At 33.1% G+C, this 20841-nt stretch overlaps 2 protein-coding genes across 2 annotated transcripts; one reads left to right on the top strand and one right to left on the bottom strand.

The window, feature by feature from the left end:
* Positions 1 to 456: 456 nt before the first annotated feature.
* On the top strand, positions 457 to 6403 carry LOC115972553. The gene is made up of 5 exons (XM_031092878.1): positions 457 to 950; positions 2400 to 2477; positions 2588 to 2672; positions 2939 to 3027; positions 5967 to 6403. Exons 1-5 carry the CDS (start codon positions 651 to 653, stop codon positions 6108 to 6110), a joined length of 696 nt encoding a protein of 231 aa, XP_030948738.1. The 5' UTR covers positions 457 to 650; the 3' UTR covers positions 6111 to 6403.
* Positions 6404 to 11005: 4602 nt separating this feature from the next.
* LOC115970906 lies at positions 11006 to 14553 on the bottom strand. Its single transcript, XM_031090528.1, has 4 exons — positions 14405 to 14553; positions 13877 to 14051; positions 12987 to 13048; positions 11006 to 11323 (listed from the first exon to the last, which is right to left on the bottom strand). The coding sequence occupies exons 1-4, from the start codon at positions 14516 to 14518 to the stop codon at positions 11159 to 11161; spliced, it is 516 nt and encodes a 171-aa protein (XP_030946388.1). The 5' UTR covers positions 14519 to 14553; the 3' UTR covers positions 11006 to 11158.
* Positions 14554 to 20841: the final 6288 nt, after the last annotated feature.

The raw sequence follows: 20841 nt of genomic DNA, 5'->3' as shown, positions 1-20841 counted from the left end.
AGCGTTTCGTCTCCGTCTTTGGAACAAGGATTTCCTGTGGCAGCGACGGCAGAGCATCAACAGCAGCCGTGGTGTTTTCTTGAGGCGGTGGCAGTAGCGATGTCAGCCATTGTGTGAGAGAGAGAGAGGGAGTGAGAGTGATCGATAAAAAAAACTCTTTAAAGAAGGAGAGTATATATATATATATATATATTCATAGATGGAGAGTATATATATTTAATAAAAAGAAAAAAAAAAAAAACTTTTTTGAGAAGGAGAATATATATTCATAGATGGAGAGCATATATATTTAATAAAAAGAAAAAAATTAGATTTAAAAATTAAAAAGAATGCCCATGAAAAATTGTAGAGCTAGTAGGGGTTTCAGTTTTATATATATATATATATATATATATATATATAAATATATATTTTTGATGGAGTACCTTATATTTTAGTTCAACTCTCAACGGTGATTTTTGTATTTTTCCAAATAAACCTAAGATTTGCCCATTCGTATAATCTACCCCAATAAGACACAAACCCTTGACAAAAACAAGAAGAAAAAGCAGCCTAGATAGAGTAGATTCAATCCAAATTGTCACTTTAAAACGGAAGAGAGGGAACCAGTGACTCAGAGAGAGAGAGAGAGAGGGAGAGGCTAGTGAAGAATGGAAAAGACATTAGCAGAGCTAGAGCGAGTTCAAACCCAAATCCTGGAACGCATATCAAAACTAGAGCTATTACTCGACCTCTCTACGCCACTCTCTATCGCTGACCCTGACTCTGTTCCCTCCTCCAACCCAATCTGCGACACCGAATCTCGCCTCTCCTCTATCCTCCGAACCAACGGCGTAAACGACTTCTCGTTCAAGAAAGTCCCCGCCGATTACTACGATTGGCCATTCGAAGCCCGACGAGACGCTCTCGGCGCCGCCTCCATCGATCATCTCTGCAAAAGCATCGTCCTGGTACAGCTACAATTTCAATGTCTTTCTCCAATCTCATACTATTATTGTTCTTAGTGCCTATGCTTTTACAATCGAAGTGCACTTTAAGCTTCAGCCTTATAGTTTTTGAATTGGTATTGTTGCTTGTTTGGTTGAAATTTAAGCTTAGAGGACACATTGATCAATGGATTGTAAGACCAAATTCGATGTGATAATAGTGAATTAGTTTTTCAGGAAATGGGTCAACAACCTTAAGAAGTAAGACAAATTTGACTGATAATTTAGGATCAAAATTTTGTAATGAAAAGATTTCTAGAAGCATATGTAGGGTAGAATCAACTGGAAAAGGAATGGGAACGATAATGTATCGTGAGTTAATGTTGGGAATTTCATCTAGCAATGATTTGTTTGGGTGCTCAAGTTAGCACACGCTTCTTTGTGAAACTCGCTTTGTCATAGCTGATAGCTCAGGTTATTGGGCAGGACTTTTCTTCTATCTAAATATCAATTAAGCAATGTACTTAGAATTCATTCCTCTCACCATGTGAAATTATTAATTAAGTATCAAAAAAAAAAGTTTTTGTACTAAGTATTGCTAACATGTACTATTTAATTGATAATATAACTAATAAGCAATACATGCATTCGGAAAAGAATCTAGTCTTTTTAAGTTTTTATATTATTTAGTATGCTAATTGGAATAAATCTTTTTTTTTTTTTTAATAATTGGAATAAATCTAAACCATCAGCATCATAAATAGTATCATCTTTGAGAAAACAGTCAAGATATGATACAATATTTTTGTACACTATCATCCTTTAATAAGAGCCTATGGGACCAGAATTACGGGGCCTTCTTTTGCTAGGGGGCCTTGCTTGTTAGGCAATCGCAATTGCCTAAGACACCTAAAGGTAGAACCGATCCTGTAATTATCAAAAAACAAAAAGGGAAGAGCTGACCCTGCATTGGCCAAGCAAATTGTTATGGTATTATTACAGCTGTGTAAGATTGTTGGAGCCACCTAATCAGATACAACACTTACTCTTATGGTAAATGCACCATAGTGTGATAGTATGACTGCCTCCCCCACCCCCCTCCCTTTTTATTTTCTTCTTTTTTGGCTGACTACATTAACTAACATATTTGATTAGTTATAAGCATTGATCTTTCACCATGTGTGTTGGACTTTGGGATCATTGGTGTTTATGATTCTTCAATATGTAGTATTCCCCATCCATTCTATTGTTAGATGCCTCTAAATATGATTCATAGTGTACAATTTTATTTTGTGCAACTTTTGCTTATCTTTGTAGATTATGCGATGGCATCAATGATATTGTGTGGATTGAAACTATGCAATATTTCTGAAGTTTGATACTCAACTCACTGCTTTCCCTTGCATCAGGAGTTCATGTTATGATGAACTAGTAGCTTTTTCTTTGGGTCTAAAGTTAGTTCATTTCCATCAGGTTAACACTCAAGCACCATCTAATGTCATTGATTGTAGTGATCGAAACAATTCAAAGTATTATGTTGTTGTCGTTCAGGTATTTCTCTCTGTCTGTCTGTCTGTCTATCTCTCTCTCTCTCCAATTCATTAAGAATCTGCTGTCTGACTTGGCTAAACCATCTCGTTTGGACATTCTCTTTATTGCAGTACACTGCTCGTTTCAATGCTGAGACTGTTAAAAACTTTCTGTATTTGCTCAACAATAGCCAGATAGCTAAAAAGAAATTCAACTGTAAGTTGTCATAGACTTAATTATCAAAAAGTTTCAAAGAAGTTCCAGAGTTACTGAATATATGTGCATTGCAAACATTTATTACTATTCTGAATGGAGTGAACTAGCCATACTTATATTGTTGGCTTACCATACCAAAGAAAAAAAAATGCAATATTCTTTACTATGTTGAAAAAATGTCCCCAGTAGTATAATTAGATGTAAAAAACCAAAACATATCTGACATACTAACCTAGAAGTTGTGATGTTTTAAAATGATTATGCAGTGAGGCTTGCTCCTGAGGAGACATCTGTGAAGTTAACTGGATTTGAGCACAATGCAGTGACATGTATTGGCATGAAAACAGACATTCCGGTAAAACATTCTCTATTTAATTATTCCAGCTTGATATGACAGCTGAAGTGAATCCTTGTTCATGTCATTTGATATGGTCCTTTTGCTGTTTTTTTCTTTTATCATTTACTGGATTTCATATTCTGCATTTTTTTTTCATAGGTAAGAATTCATATTCTGCATTGTTCTTGAAGCTTTTTGTGTTGGTAATTAACTTACTAGTAATTGATCAACGTGTTTAAAATGTTAGTATAATTAACAGAAGAGGGAACATAAATAAAACTTCTATCTAAATTTATGTTGCTGGTTCTTCCAACATGCTCAAGGTTTTTGAAGTTTATATAAGTTCTTTTTGCTGTACATATGCATTTGACACATTTCCAGGCAGTGCTTTTAGAATGTCCTTTCCTACTTGATTTACAAGCTATATAGCATGGATATGGACACGATACATAGTACAACATGATACGTAGTACAGTGAAACGACATTTTTTGAAAAACTAGGATATGATATATCGAGGATACGGCAATTAATTAATTAATTAATATATATATATATTTTTTTGATAAGTAAAGGAAATTTTATTCATGAACTTAATAATGAGTCACCCGAGTATACAGGAAGTATATAGCCGGGGACCAACATAATCAAATACATAAATTACAAGCATCTATCAAATCATAAACCGAAGAAATAGAATGACTTCCTATGATAAACTTCTAGTCCGATAGAGTTTTAAAGAAGAAAAGTTTTAAATCAGCTATAGTCCTTTCAGAATCTTCAAAACACCGGTTGTTTCTCTCCCGCCAAATGCACCACATCAAACAATGAGGGACAGCCATCCAAATAACACCATTACGATGATGACCAAAATTTCCTTGCCAACAAGCAAGGAGCTCAACTACAGTCTGTGGCATTGCATAGTAGATGCCAAACAAGGTGAACACCAAAGACCACAACTTATAAACAATAGGACAATATAGTAAAAGATGGTCTACCAATTCTCCATTACTTTTGTACATATAACACCAATCTAGAATCAACACCTTCTTCTTACGTAAATTATTAATAGTCAAGATCATTCCTAAAGCTGCAGTCCAAAAAAAAAATGCAACTCTTGAAGGAACCTTTTGCTTTCAAATACTTCTCCAAGGGAAGGATTGAGTACATACACCCAACAAAACCTGATAGTAACTGCTTACCTCAAAACCCTTGCTCTTAGCAGGTGTCCAACACATCTTATCCTCACCAATACCTCTCAATGAGACTCCATATATAACATTCCAAAAAACAGACAAAGAATCTTATTCCTTATCATGAATTTCTCACAGGAATTCTAAGTCCCAAAAAAGAACCCCATTAGGAAACTGCATGAGATCAGCCACATAGGCCTCCTTATCATTACTGATTCTGAATAAATCTAGAAAACACATACTCAAAGGATTATCCCCACACCAGACATCATGCCAAAATTTCACTCTAGTCCTATCTCCAATCGGAAACTAAATGTAGCGAGAAAAAGTAGACCAACCACTACTGATAGTTTTCCATAAACTCACCCTATAGGAGCCTAGAATAGAATTAGAGCACCAATCTCCCTCCTCAACTCCATATTTAGCCCTTATAACCCTTCTCCATAGCGCTTCTCTCTCATACCCAAATCTCCACAACCATTTTCCCAATAATGCTTCATTAAAGTATCTCAAGTTTCGAATGGCTAGACCCCCAGACTGGATAGGAGAGCATGCCTTGGACCAATTCACCAAGTGACGTTTAGAAACATCTCCTAGACCACCCCAAAGAAAATTTCGTTGAAGTTGTTCTATACGATATGCTATATCTACTGGAATTGGAAAAAGAGAAAGGAGATAAGTAGGTAAATTGGATAAAGTACTTTTTATGAGACTAAGTCTCCCCCCTTTGGATAGATACAATCTTTTCCATCCTGCTAAATTTTTAGGTATATACATTTTATATTTGGAATAAGTTATGTTTATTTTGGATTTAAAAAGTATGTAACAACAATGAAATGTTTGGAAATATATCTAAAATTAATTTAAAGACAATAAAATATTGTTTAAAGTATGAACAAAAGAGTTCAGATAAACTAGATACCTATAAAAAGAACTCAAATAAAAAACATTCAACATCAAAATGGAAAAACTGAATTAAAAAATGATTTTTTCTTCTTGAGTGTGTACTTGACACATTTGTGTCCGTGTTGGATAAGTGTTCAACACTAGTACATTGGCATTTTGCAGTGTCCGTGCTTCCCAGTTTACAAGTATGTCATTGGCAGTATATGTTTAATGTCCTGCGCTTGATTACAGCCATGCAAATTCAAAGTTTCAGACAGAGGTTCCAATATGTTTTGGTGGGAACATGGAGCGTTCTCCATTTGCAATATGCATTTCATCTTACAGAACCTCTATTTATGATTTAATCTTTCCAACCTTTTGTCCCACTGCCAGCTGTTGGGTGGATCGATTGTTCCAATTATCATTCTATCCCTATAGGTGAAAGTTAGGAATTAGGATCCTTCAGGGAAGTTTTTGAATGAATTATATGCTGGCCCATTATTGAATGATTGACTGTATCAATGATTTTCTGTCAATCTACTTTATCTATAAGAATTGGGGTGACACTCAGAAAGGAATCAGCTAGCTGGGTAGTTTGAGCTTTTGCAAATAAATTTTGTAGAGCCATGATACAATGTTTTAAGATTCTTACAAATTGTTTGAAATTAAATGAATGAAAGTTCCTTTTGTTTAATGAAATTATTATTATTTTTAAACACTGGCATGATAACATATAACAAATTAGAGAGGAAAGAATACAAATGAAATGACATTGTTTGATTTTTATGACCACGGTAAAATAGTTGTTATATGAGTTCAGAAAGATATTTTGCATTTTTATAGAGGAGATGGTATTTTATATACCATTGGCTTGATTTCAGGTGATTTTGGATGAAGCAATTGTAAAACTTCATCCTGATTTCTTCTGGTTGGGTGGTGGGGAGGTTGATCTGAAGCTGGGGATCAGGACCTCTGAATTCATTGACTTTGTTAAACCTTTTATTGTCAGCTGCAGTGGTACTTGATTCCCTGATACGAGAAATTATCAAATTAATTGAAGCACAAGTCATCTAACATGATCACCCAGTGGAGGCTGAACTGATGCCATTCTATTGAGAATCCATTGGTGTTTGAATGTTTTTGGGAGCGGAGAAAAATGTCTTATAGAGCTGGAGTACTGCTTCCCTTTGGTTCTCTGGAATACCGAAATTGAATAAGATTTTTTTCCCCCTGGTAACATATTTTTTTTATATTTGCTCAAATGAATCTTTGCTTCTCAGGGTATTATAGATGAAAATTGAGGCAGTAAATTCAAGACCCATTGCAACATGTATAACTGTTTTTTTTTTTTTTTTTTTTTTTTTTTTTTTTTTTTTTTAAACTTAGTCATAGCCATGGTTGTCAGAATCATTTGATTTCCCAATTAACGTAACATATAGAACAATGTTTCTAGCCACTTTCTTCATGGTAAAAATACTAACATAATTCATCGCTATCCAAACCAAGCTGTTTATTACTTTGTCGAATTATATGCATATTTCTGTATTAGTATGGACTCAGCAGAAGCAATACAAAAAAGATTCTCAAATTACATTATTCTAAGCAAGAACATCTCTCAACCAAGCCTTTAATAGAGGGAGGGAGAGAAGTTTTAGAATCCAGATCCTGTGCAGTAGCTAGGTTATTGAATGGGATTTGGTGGGCATCAAATTTGGCTAGTGCATGAGCAATTGAGTTTGGCTCACGATTGACCCAAACAAAAGAACAACTAATAAAATAGTGTCTAAGCAACTTTGCATCATTACGAAGCGTGTCAGTGTGTATGTTCCAGGGCACTGGCACGTTATTCGGATCCCCATTTAAGGCATCAACACAGATTTTAGCGTACCATTCCACTGTGATCTTTTGCAATCTCTCCATCTTTACCGGTTCTAGAACCCAAATCTAAAGTATGGTTGCAGCCTTAGCTATTATTGGCTCTGTAATAGGGGCTTCCTAATTCCAAGTCTTCATGGTCTCTCCTTTATCAACACAAACCACTATAACTAAGAAGGTTGATTCTTTCATCAAGGCAGCATTCACATTCAACTTCACAAATTCATTACAGGACGTTGACCATAGGGGCTTCAGGTTTGCCCAATAAAAGTACATTAACTGAAAATTCGTGGGTCGCATAATTACCTGTATTTCTTTGTGTTCAACCTGTTGGGTGTTGTATGGATAATAATTCTTTTGATAGCGTTCACAGATTCTTCATCAAATGCTCATTCAACCTCTCAAAGTGGTGTGGTTATGATGGATTCATCTTTAGGCTTAGACTTCAATCCATCTAACCAAAAAACCCAAGGGTCAGGCCATACATCTATTAATTGAAGCATCATCGCCTATTAAATATCATGCCTCTTTTACCATCAAGATCTTTGACCATTTATTCTATTGCTTTCCAAATACATGATGCATTCTTGACTAGATCTTTCGGAACCAATCTTCTCGTACCTTATATTTGTTTCTCATGGCCTCCACGCACATGTTGTCCCCCTTTTTACTATCATCCATGTGATCTTTGTAATGAAGGCAGCACTGAAATCTTTAGGGTGTCTGAAATCCAATCCTCCATTCTTTGTTTGGTACGTTTGGTCCAAGATTTCGAAGTCAACTATATCCCATTCTCCCTTTTTAAGTAACACCAAAATCTTCTAGTAGTGACATCCAGTTTATAGTCATATTTGTAGGGAAATCGAATGTAGAGAGAGTGTAGGTGAGTAAGGCCTGAGCCACGGATTTTATCACAATGTTTCTACCAGCCCAATACAGAGCTTTGCTTCTCCGTCCATTCAGTTTGACATTAATCAGTCCCGTAAGAAACTAAAGTCTTTTTACTTATTTTTTGTGGTGAACAAGGGGCTCCTAGGTACATTTGAAATAACTTGGGAAACAACCTTAGCTTATTCTCCATTCTCAAGCTAAAATTTTATCAAGTTATAATATCTAAAACTCAAACCCATAAAATAAAATAGCTTGGGAAACATTTTTTGAGATGTAACGTGCATATTCATTAACAATTAATAGCTATTTAAAAGGAATAATGCTAGTACTACACTACTACAACAAAAGTCAAAACTTTGCTATAATTTGTTTACGTTGATAAGTTGTAAGTTGTGGAGTAAAAAGAATAATGCTAGTACTACAACAAAAATCAAAACTTTGCCACAATCTCAAAAGAATAATGCTAAATTGCTAATACCACAATTTTTACTGATCATGTTACGATGACACGTGATATAACCAATTCTACTAAGTATAGAGTTACAGTTTTGAATTGACGGTATCGCATAAAAGTTGGCGATGAAACATTGAAATGTGTTGGGATCTATCGACTCTACCCCATTGCGCATATTGCACTGCGTCAATTTGGATTGAACCATTAATTTGGTGGGTGAACAAAATCTTCTTTAATATATAGGCCCTTCAATTTATTATGTTGTCAGACTCATACCAAAGTACGCACTGGAAATTAAATGTTGTGGCTAATGAAGAGTAACAATGAGAAGCAGAGTTGCCAGGTCTAGGACTCTAGGGGACAACTTGAAGTCAGGATGCAAATGTAGAGCTCAAGTCGGATTCTCAAAAAAAAAAAAAAAAAAAATGTAGAGCTCAAGTCAATAAGATAGTTTTATTATTATTATTATTATTATTATTATTTTTTATAAACTAAGATAAATCATTTAAAAGAAATTATCATAATAATAGTAATAATAATTATTATCTTTTTAGGATAAACGGTATAATTTTATTCGAAGAAAATAATAAACCTATAAAGTAGAAGCAAAACCTAGTTACAAAGGAGATTCTTCCAACCAAAACTACTGAAACAGCATTTTAGACCAACAAGGTTAAATCTAGATCATTTACAGAACTTTCTCTTCCTCTAACAAACAAACCTTCTCTATATGTAAATTTATATCAAGAAATGCCTAAAAAAGAGCAAGGTATTCCTACAAAGTACTTGAGGAAAGCTTCCATAATTAGCTTCTAAAAACTCTAAAGCATGGGTAGCAGTAGACCTGGCCGGGCTAGGGAAGGAGGATTAGCCCAGCATCATACAAAATTTTTCTTTGAGTGTAATTAGCTTTAGTAGTGCAAGATCTCTCTCCAAATGAAAATTTTGATTTTATTACATACCCTGACAGCCTAAATTGATGTCCAAATTTTATTGCTTTGCGAGTGATTGGATGATTGGCCATGAGAAGAACTCATTTGTTGGGTTCAGATTATCTTATGTGCACTTTTTACCAAATATTGGTCTGTATTTATGTATACCTAAATTTGGATGTCTTGCACCAATTTATTGCTCAATGGGATGGATTTAATAACCTCAGCTTCATGGGGAAGGAATATATGTGATCAATAACAGATACTCATTATTTGTAGGGCATGCGTGCGCATGCACCAATTCAAATATTTGCAGAATTGCAAGGAAGAGGTCTTTATTATCAGATCTTTGGAAGTTGAAGCTTCTAGTGACTAAGGTTATCAATTCCAAATTGGAAGAATATGGTGGCTTTGAAGACCATCAATCTGGAAGTTTATTTCCACCAAAAGCTCTTAATCATAGCTATATCAGTCATTTTCATACCTTTTACTATAATAAAAAAGAAAAAGAAAAAAGAAAAACCTATATTAGTCAGTTCACAATGGTGAGGTCCGTGGGACCATGTGAAATCTTTCTTCTCTAAAGCATGCATGTGCTGCTTCTCTGCTCATCAGCTAAACCAAACATTCATTTTGCTTGGAGAGAAAACTAAGGACACTTTATCACAAGTATGTGGAAGTCCGATCACCACTTGATATATGTACAAGTTTCGGTAAAATGTATGACAATATAATAAGAAAGTCTATAGACATAAAATAATTTAACAAAAAATTTCATATTTGCTAATATGACGAATTGCTAGTAGTCGGTCAAAAAGTTATGTAAGTAATAGGTCCATATGAGAATTAGTAAAAACTTAACTATTGAAAAAAATATATTTTTTATTTCTCAAAAAAGAAAAAAAAAATTGTGAAATTTTTTGTTTATATATCATCGCATGGCAAAGATTATGTCCATAGACTTTTTGAAAAACATTATTAGAGTTTATTTTGCGTATCTAGTCTTTTATGGCAGAAAATTTTCAAAATTCAACCATGTCTAATGGTTTTTGTTCAATTATTATCATTTGAAATTCCATAAATCACTTGTCATGAGAGGTGAGATTTGGAGGGAGTTATATACTTATATTATATGTATTTAATACAAACTTTTTCCCATCTCCTACCGGATGATGTTCTTTTACCAAAAAGTCTATGAATATAACTTTTACCACTGCCCTACAATTATTCTATATGGCTAATTGTGAGTGGTGGAAAAAAAGTGATGGACTCATGTGAATGTGACAGACAGTTAATGACTGTTTGTCACATAAGATACTTATGAGTGAAAGAAAAAACTTAGTCTTGAAGCAGTACTCTGAGCTCACACGTAAAGGTCTTCTTATGTGTTAGTAGAATAACTGTTCTTTTACTACAATCACCAGCATCCTAGCAATTGAAAACGAGGCCTAGCAAGACATAGGGGACAGGTTTTAGGTAAAGAGCCTCTTTCATTTAAGAAGAATACCAGCAAACATATTTACAAACGATAGCGACACATCCATGTATTAGGAATCGCATCTTTTATTCAAATCAATTATCCACAATCACGATGACACAAAATCATCATTTTGGCATCATAGCACCATCCAACATGCTTGTCCAGAGGGAGTTGATATTTTGCCAAGTCTTTCCCTTCGAAATCTGCCTCTCTTTTTCTTTTTCTTTTTGGGTGCAATTCTTAATTTCTTATTGGAAACCAAAAAATATGATACAAGTGTCCTTAAGATTTAACTACTTCATTCTTCATACATTACCACAAGCACTGTAATTCGAAGCATATATAATACAGTTCCCCGTAAGATGAGAGTATAGGTGGAAAAGCTTAAATGATATATAATAAATTAAAGAGACATGTAGATGTAGGAAAGATTTTGATGATTTAGGGCTTTTCATTGTGAATGGGTGGTTTCCGATGGGGTTGCGCATAATCCATCACTATACTCACATTGTTGTCCAGTCCCTCATTTTCTATAGCATCTACTGTTTCTTTAGCAGTGTCATGTTGCGCAGCTCCCAGCAATGACCGTACGTTCCTCTTCAATTCCTACACAAGAATTTCAGCATCATATAAGAGAAAAGTGATTATCTTATTTTAATTTTTTTAAGAGTAAAGGAAAGTGAATTGAAGAAAATAAAAATAGATAAATTAGAATTGAATAATCAAAACATTTTCAGAAAGCTCACCCCCCCCCCCCCCCCTCTTGCAGTGATTAATAAATTTAGATTGCACCCCTCAACTGTGCAACTAAGAACTCAATTCAAAAGCAAATATTAAGTAATATACATGAAAATTTATGATTTTAAAATTAAAAAAATACAATGAAAATGAAACTTTAAACTCTATTTTTCTATAAGTTTACGTATCATGGAGATGGAGCAAGCTTAGGAAAAATTCTTTAGATGCAGTATATTAGATTTTTCAATTAAATTTAAATATATGATTGTATTGACTAATGAAAAATAAATATTATCTTTTTCTTACAATATTAAAATTTAATGTAATTATGTGTTTAAATTTAATTGAAAAATAAAATATATTATTTAAGGGATTGTACCTATGTTTTACCCTTAGTTTATATATAGAAATAGTATGTTCAGTTTGAAAAATAATATTTTTCTAAAAAAAAGTTTGAGAAAGAATATACTTGTTCTATACTTCCTTCCTTTTATTTTTTGTGGTATTTTGGAGGGTATTATATTTACCTTAATCATAATTGTTCATTTTAAATGTTTTAATTTTGGTCTTTTATTTATATTCATAAAGGTACTACCTTCTTATTAAAAGAAAGAAAGAAAAATGAAATTATATTCATGAAGGAATAAGGGAGAAAAAACATTATTTATTACTTTTTTTTGGCAAATATTATTTATTACTATAAGAGCATCCGTAGCAGTTGGTGCAAAAATTATGCAATTTTGCCACATCAAATGCCTACTTTATTATTTTACCACATCATTTTACAACTTCTCATTTATCAGATGTTTTATAATTCAATTCTATACATTAAAATAATATTTACTACACATTAAAATAATATTTACTACACAATAAAATACATTAAAATACATTATTTTGGTTTACCACAAAATGGTATATGTGCCAAATATATGCAACATATGCAACATCTGCTAGGGAGCTATTTTTTGTGTTTGGTGTGTGATATGTGCCAAATATTTAGCATTTGGCACATATACCACATCTATTGTGGGTGCTCTACCATAAACATAATTACCTTTCCAAAACATAGAGGCATTGTCTTTTCTCTCTCTCTCTCTCTCTCTCTCTCTCTCTCTCTCTCTCTCTCTCTCTCTCTCTATATATATATATATATATATATATCATTTTTCTCAGTAAATACATATAAGACCAACACCATCTATCGTCATTTTTCACGTGCATTGTCACGCAAACATATCGATATCATATGACACCATTTTCTCGTCTTATAAGGTGTTTTAATTGCTCTTGTGCATATAATTATAGCTACAATGATGCATGCATGCATGGAGTGCATGCGCATACCCATTGCCATCCCTAATGAGGACATGGTGAAGAAGGGTGGGCCATTATTAGTCTAGGAAACTACCTTTCCCTACATACAAAACTAAACCATGCAAACCATTTTTTGATGTAAACGTAGTACAAACCATATATACAAACCTATCCAGGGAGTAAAAAAAAAAAAAACATGGAGTAAGTCATCTACCTGTATGCTTCTCACCAGTTGCAAATCTTTGTGGAAAGACGACCCCATAATATTCTCATATCCTGCACATCCCACCACTATACGTATCAATCAATAATAATTTTGATACTAAAGTATAGAAGTAAAAGTTACAATTTAAAGCTAGTGGTGGAGATGAACTGTGTACACAAATTTTGTGCATTAGTTATTCACAAATAGAAATAGTACTACTTTAAATTTAACATTAATTATATATATAAAAAATGATGAAGTAATTAAGTAAATAAACCCGCCTACACTTAGGAAAATAATCAAAATATAGAGAATACTAGCTTCTGAGTACGGACTAATGCACGTGCTCAAAAGCTCTTTTATTTTTCTGGATAAAGATTAATAATTTGCATCTATTATAATTTAAAAATATATATTTTTTATTTTTCAAACAAATAGAAATGATAAATTTTAACAATAAGCAGTAACTGTAATTTCTTTTTTGAACGTGAAGGAAAAAAATCCTAAATTTTAGGAGTTCTCTTTTTGAATTTATAATAAAATTTGTTATTTGACATTTATAATTCTATTTTTAAATGAAGTTATCATTTATTAAATAGAGTATTTTTAAATCATCAAAAAATCTAGTTAAAAGAGGGAAATTCTCTAGATAATAACTAGTCTAACATATATATATATATATATATATATATGTTAACCCTCCAAAGTTTCTGACTCTAGTGGGAAAAACAAGAAAAGAAGCTAGGTAGTTAGGAAATTAACAAGTACAGATTTGATAAGGGAACTAATTTTCTTTTGTGGTAAAGTAGTTGGAGTTTAGTTCTCCATGCACGTCTATATCTATTTTGAGGAAGGTATACGTGCAAAGAATTCATCGCAAAACTCAGTTTGAAGAGAACCTGAAGTTTCCCCATTTTCTTGTTTCTTAAAAGGGACCTTTGAATCCTTCTGTTTGTCATGGCTGTTTCTTCCATCGTATTTTATATTTTTTTGTTGTGATATGCACTTATCAAAGGGGCAAGGCCTCGACCTTGATGTGATTGTTGTCTCAAGAACTTTTGTCCTTTCTGCATCCTACAACGAACCAAAAATTTAGATCATTCTCGTTGAAAGTGCTTTACAAGTAATTTATACCAATTATTTAAAATGCTTTACAAGTTTTCTTGCATATGAAAGAGAAAAATCGTAGTCATCATATTGCTAGTTTGACAAAAATATATTTAGTACTCTTATGAAGGTTTTGGATCAAAATTATTATATACATAGTTACTTGAAAAGTTAAAAGAATTATTAAAAGTTTTAAAAAATTGTACTTAAAATATATAATTTAAATAAATAAATAGAAAAACACTTCGAAGATTGTTATCATAACGTTGCTCATAACTTATGAATAAGAAATATATTAGATAGTTGAAGTTAACACCAACCTTGCTGAAATAGTCAGCTTGTTTTCTATTCTCCTTATCAGCAAGTCGTAGACGGGAGGCATCACATGCATGCAAAGAAAGACATAGGAGAATGAGGAGAACAAGAGAAGACATGGTTGGAGAAAATGGTTTTGAACTCGATTACCAGGTTAAAAGTCACAGAATGGAAATGTGGTGTGAATTTAGTGTTAGGTTTCCCAGTATTTGTAGTGGTGGAGCCAAGGAAAAGCATTAAATGCAGGTTTCGTATGTAATGAGAGACGTTCTTTAAGAGAACATGCAGGTGTTTGGGTGATGAACATTGAAAACGAAATTCAAGATATTGAGGGCCTCCCTTGTCCCCTTCCTCTCTCACTTTTTAATAAACTGGGGGGGCCTCAAGAAACAGAAAGGCATTATAGAGTTACATGGTGAACATTACAAATGGATGGAGATAGATATTTAGGCTGAGAAGGAGAGAGAGTTTGAAATATTCTTACAGAGATAAAAACATTTCATAAATCAAGAGAAATGACTACTTTCCACCAAGGTAGTCGCTACCGTACCGGCCAATATGTACCATACCGATACGTGTACCATTATCAAAACGCCAACGTTTTATATCGATTTAAATACCAAGTGTACTAGCCAATTTGGCTATACCGGCCAGTACCAAAAAAAAAAAATTTTTGAATTTTTGTAAAAGCAGAATGGTAACTTACTTGTATTAACTTATTAATATTATTTGTTTTCTTAGTATGCAATGAACAATTAAACTTTCTGTTTTATATATATATATATATATATATATTTTTTTTTTCTTTTTGTTGATGCTAAAGTCTAAAACCATGAATAATTTATTCTGAATTGAGGTAATATTTTATGGTAAACTTTTATATTTATTAATATATATATATATATAAAATAACAGTAAACCCGAAACAGTACACCAGTATTGATTTGCACCGAAATATATCATTCTGCTGGTCAAATTGGTACAGCCTTCAGTACAAGCTTGGCTCCCTTGCTTTCCACTTATATGTTAAGGCGGTGCGATATATATAAAATTTGTTTTCTAAATTATTTTATCCTTAAAAAATAAATTTTCACATCTTGATTTAAATTTTGCACACTTTGATCACAAATCACAAAATAAAGTTATATATATTATACTTTATTTAATCATGTTATAATAACATTTTGTTATGAAGTTAGTGATTAAAAAAAAGTAAAATTAGTGATTATTCAAGCATTTGATTGATCAAGTAATTAAGCACTTAGTGTATTATATATGTATAGATGAGTGTGACTGTGTGGGTCAATAATTAATACAGTCCTAGTGGGTTGAGTTTTGTCATTTAGTTTAAATTTTTTTTATAAAACAATGACAAATAGATAATGATAGTTGCATAAAAAAGTTATTATACAAACTTAATAAAATAAAATAGTCACACCTACTCACATTGACAATAGATAATAACAACTGATAATAATGAACAATCATATAACTATTTCATAATATAAAAACTCGTAAAAGAAAATTATAAAATTGGATAATTACAGTAAACCAACCTGAGGTAAGGCCCGTTTGCACTTTGCCTACCCGTGGTTTAAAACTTTACACTTTGCCCACCTGAACTTCAATCTGTTACCCATCCGTTACCCACCTCATCCCCAGCCGTTAGAAAAACACATTTTTAGGGAAAAACAAACATAACAAAGATCAAAAAGTTAGGGTTTTGATTGCTTAAAGAACTTCTATAAGAACAAAATGGAGGAATGGCACACAAATCCCACTCTGATCTTGGCTTCTCTCCCCACTGTGGCTGGGATTCAAAGTGGGTTTGAAGTTGGAATTGGGTCTGGGTTTGCTACTGTGGTTGGGTTTCATTTGAGTTGCCTCAAATGAAACTCCATGGCTAACCCTTAAAGCTCGTTTCCCTTAATCATCGACGCCACCTCAGCGGCGGGCTCCTCCTCACCAAAAAACCTTACCAAGCCCTCACCAATCCCGAGCTCTCACTCCAATCTCTGAAGCTTTCCCAGGCCGAGCCTCCATTGGACCTCCATGGCCGACCCTTCAAGCTCCCACAATAAATCTCACCGAGCCCTCTCTCTCACTCTAAACTCAGGGCAATCCTAGCTTTTTGATGGGTCGGAAACTCAAGGACTCCACCACCACCGGCGTTCTTCCTAGTGATTCAGAACCCCCACAAAACCCAGAAAGTAAGATAAAGAAGAAGAAGAAGAAGAAGAAGAAGCAAAGGAACAAGGACAAAGCCGAAGAACTTGAAGCTAATAATCTCAAGCGAAAGCATGAAGAAATCGAGGCCAAAGAGAAGAAGAGTAAGAATAAGAAACCAAAAGAGGATGACAATGAAAGCAAAACCCACCAAGGAAAAGAAGAGGATGAAACTGTGAAAGATGGTCTGGTTGTGGTGAGCTGGCATAATGTGAAATTGGGTAAGTATGCTCCTTTGAAGTCCTTCGCTGAGTTGGGTCTGCCCCAAGAGGTTTTGGAGTGCTACAAGAACTTCCAGAGCCCCTCTTCCATTCAATCCCGTGCCTGGCCTTTCTTATTGGACGCTCGTGACTTTATATCGGCATCCAAGTCATCCTTGCTCCATGTACTTTGTTCTTATAAAAGTTCTTAAGGAATCAAAACCCTAGCTTTTTTATTTTTGTTATGTTTGTTTTTCTCTAAAAATGTGTTTTTCTAACGGTTGGGGGTGAGGTGGGTAACGGATGGGTAACGGATTGAAGTTCAGGTGGGCAAAGTGTAAAGTTTTAAACTACGGGTAGGCAAAGCGCAAACTAGCCTTACTTCAGGTGGGTTTACTGTAATTATCCCTTATAAAATTTTATATATTTGTGTGTATTTTTTTTTTTTTTTTGTCAATATAACTCGATATATTCAAATTATCTTTTTATTAAATTTTGTTTAATCTAAGTTACTTAATGACTCCTTTGAAAAAAATTCTTGGAGCCACTACGGTATATTACTCAAAAAAACAAGGAAATTTAGCTCAGGGTAAAAATCAGAGTGGTCTGGTGTAAAAAGAAAAATATATAGAATATGGAACCAGGGGAGCTAGGACATACGCATGTGTTTTTATAGATGACTTGCATTCTCTGTCTCCGCCCTACAAGTTACCGCATAACTTGCAAGTTGCAACTACTTCATTTTGTTTGTACTAGACAGTGAACATGCAGTGGAAATTGAATGTCTCTCATTTCTACAAGTTACTAAAGGACGTGACTGATGGACTAATTTTCCTAAAAAATGAATAAAGACAAGGGACATGGTTGAAATAAAAGCAGTTTCCTTAGCGAATACAATAAAGTGGCCAATCTGTACAAAGTGTTGGATCGTTTTCGAATTGAATACATGTTGAAATTTTGAAATATGACTTTCTTTATGTGAAGTGTTGGATCGTTTCATAGATATATATGAAGTGTTAAGTGTTGGATCGTTTCAAATTTATGAAAAATAAAGTTCGCATACATTTAATATTAACAAAATATTAAAAAAATGACACAAAATAATTATTCTCAACACATTTCGAATTAATTATTTATCAAAATAAAACTTGAAATTTTTTATATCTTGAAAATCATTTATTATTTATATTTTACTAAATTTCATAGTAATTTGCTTTTCAATTTAATTATAGAATCAAGTAGTACTTTAGAAAATCATCTTCATATTGTGAAGCATAGTTTTGATAACATTTGTGGTTAAAATGCTCATGTCATAGTTACAGTGATAAAGTACAAATGCAACCAATCTATAAATGAATTTTTCCAAAAAAAAAAAAAATCTATAATTGAATTGGTAGGTAATCGATTTTCTACAATTTGACGGATTCTATAAAAGGAATAATGATGAATATTAAAAAAAAAAAAACACGTGTATTTAAATTTAGGGAGAAAGGAGGGAGGGTGTGTTAGGGCTAGGGGTCATGGTCCCATGATAGTATAGTGGGTTTGTCTGGTAGTTGCATTCATTATTGTATTAGCATTACTCAAAAAGATTTTATAATAATAATCGTGTTAAATTCCTATTCTATTATTTTTGGAAAATTGTATCCAAAACATATCCAACTATACATTAATTAAGTTCTAAGCCTTTCCTGATCTCGGAATTGAAATTGAAGTTCAAGATGAAGACACAACTTTTCAAGAAACTACTGGATCTATTAAGCTCAATTGCAGGCCTAATTGCACTCAACTGATCAAGCTTTACTTAAGCTCAACTATAGGCTTGACACTATTTGACCGATTAAAAAGCCTTGGGATTTTAGATTAATTTTTGATTCAGATACAATTTGACTTCTCCCCCCTCATCTTTCTGGGGCGGATTCTCAAAAAAAAAAAAATTTTGACTTAAGGCCTTTGGAATTGTTCCCTACACATCTAGAACATAAAAGGTACACTTAAGTCAATCTAAACATAAGAGATGAGAGATCTCTGCGTGGATGTGCACCTAGGGTTTTGTACCAAACAAGTATCTGTCCTCAACAATTAAAAATCCAGATTAGTGATACTTTGGAAACTATTGCGTCTATCAATTCAGTCTAGCAAGTGGTTGGTAAACCTTCAAGTTGGTAATTGATTTGAAGTCATAACTAGGGCATTTGTGTTGAACATTTCTATGACGAGAAAGTTCAATAGGTTGCAACCTCAAGAAACAATATTTTATGGAACAACATTTTTATTTATCCTAAGGAATATTTTCATAGTAAGAATTAAATCATAATAGAAAGTTCATATTTGGATAATCCCAAATCAAAATCTTATCTTGGGCGCTCATGAAAATACAATCTTGATCTTCCCTATATTTAAAATCATTTCTGTCAAGAGTTTTGTAATTTAATAACATAGTATACTCTCTTTTATTAGGAAAACCAAAGTTCAAACTCCTCTTTTCCATTATTGTAATTATTTGAATTAAAAAAGTTTAAAAAAAAAAAAAAAGTTTTCCCAACCCCATAAACAAGCAGTCCTATCCCAAAGTCCTCAAAAAGGTTTCAACTAGCTAGGCTGGTATCACTAAATTTGCCCTACAAAGAAGACATATTAGACTCAAAACCAAGGGAGTCAATACCGTACCGGAGGCTATACCGGTGTGGCCAGCGGTACGATATATTTCGGATACCGGTCAATACTGGTGTACCGTTTTGAGTTTATCGCTATTTTTTATATTTATAAATAAATAAATAAATATATATATATATATATATATATATGTATGTGTGTGTGTATATATATTATAATAAATATAAAAGTTTACCATAAAACATTTTCTTAATTTAGAACTAATTATTCATGATTTTAGACTTTAGTATCAATTAAAAGAAGAAAAAAAAACACAATATAAAAAATAAAAAAAGCTTAAAAGTTACCATTGCATACTAAGAAAACAAATAATACTAATAAGTTAATGCAAATAAGTTACCATTCTGCCTTACCAAAATTCAAAAATTACAAAACTTATAAAAAAAAATAATAATAAAAAACTTTTTTCTATACCGACCGGTATTGCCCAAAATTGGCCGGTACAGCCGGTATTTTTTTGGGTATGAAATAGGGGGGTTATATGTACCGGTTTGCTTGCCGGTACGGTACGGAATCGACTCCCTTAGCTTGCTCAAAACAATGGTTTCTACTTCTACTTCTTGAAATTTAGGGCCAATTGTTGTCTACTAATTTTTGTATTTTTCCTGTTCCATTAACTTTTCAATTACTTATTCACCACCAGAAGAAGAAAAAAAAGTTTCGATATTTCCAAATTCCTCTTTCTTCACTTCCATTTGCATTTTTAACTGACTTTTTAGATTTCCTTCAATAGGTAGATATTTCATATTAGGATATTAAGATTCAAGCACTCAATTTGTTTGATAATTCAATGCAGTTGGGAAAAGGAGAATTTAAATCCTCAATATCTTCCTTGAAAACATTAGAAAGTACTAGTTAAATTACAAGAGTTTTGACGATTCAAACACCCTATTGAAACATAGGGAAATGGGATGATGGGGTTGAAATGAAAATGAAGGTCTAGGAGGAACATGTGGGATCTATAGGGAGTGGGGGGGTATGGTAAGGGAGTGAGGAGACAAGGGGACAAAGGAGCATGGCCAATACCGTCTATTTGCACCTCCTCTTTAGAACATTGAAAAGGGTCGACTCCTCTGACTCCCACTACCATCGATATCAACCTTGCATCATCCCAAGTTACATGTACGTACTCCATGTGTTACTTACACATCGTTGTTTTGTCATGTCACCACACTACTCCTATATTAACCTCTTATTATTATTATTATTATTATTATTATTATTATATACAGCAATTATTTACATTCACATACTTCTTCATAATTTTGCTTAGTTGATAAATTTTGATTACTAGACAATAAATCTAACACTAATTTTACTTTACATGACATTTTTTCTAA

The sequence above is a fragment of the Quercus lobata genome, chromosome 12 (assembly GCF_001633185.2).
Source record: "Quercus lobata isolate SW786 chromosome 12, ValleyOak3.0 Primary Assembly, whole genome shotgun sequence".
NCBI classification, from domain to species: domain Eukaryota; kingdom Viridiplantae; phylum Streptophyta; class Magnoliopsida; order Fagales; family Fagaceae; genus Quercus; species Quercus lobata.
The sequence above is the reverse complement of the archived record's forward strand: the minus strand, read 5'-3'. Positions and strand labels throughout refer to the sequence as shown.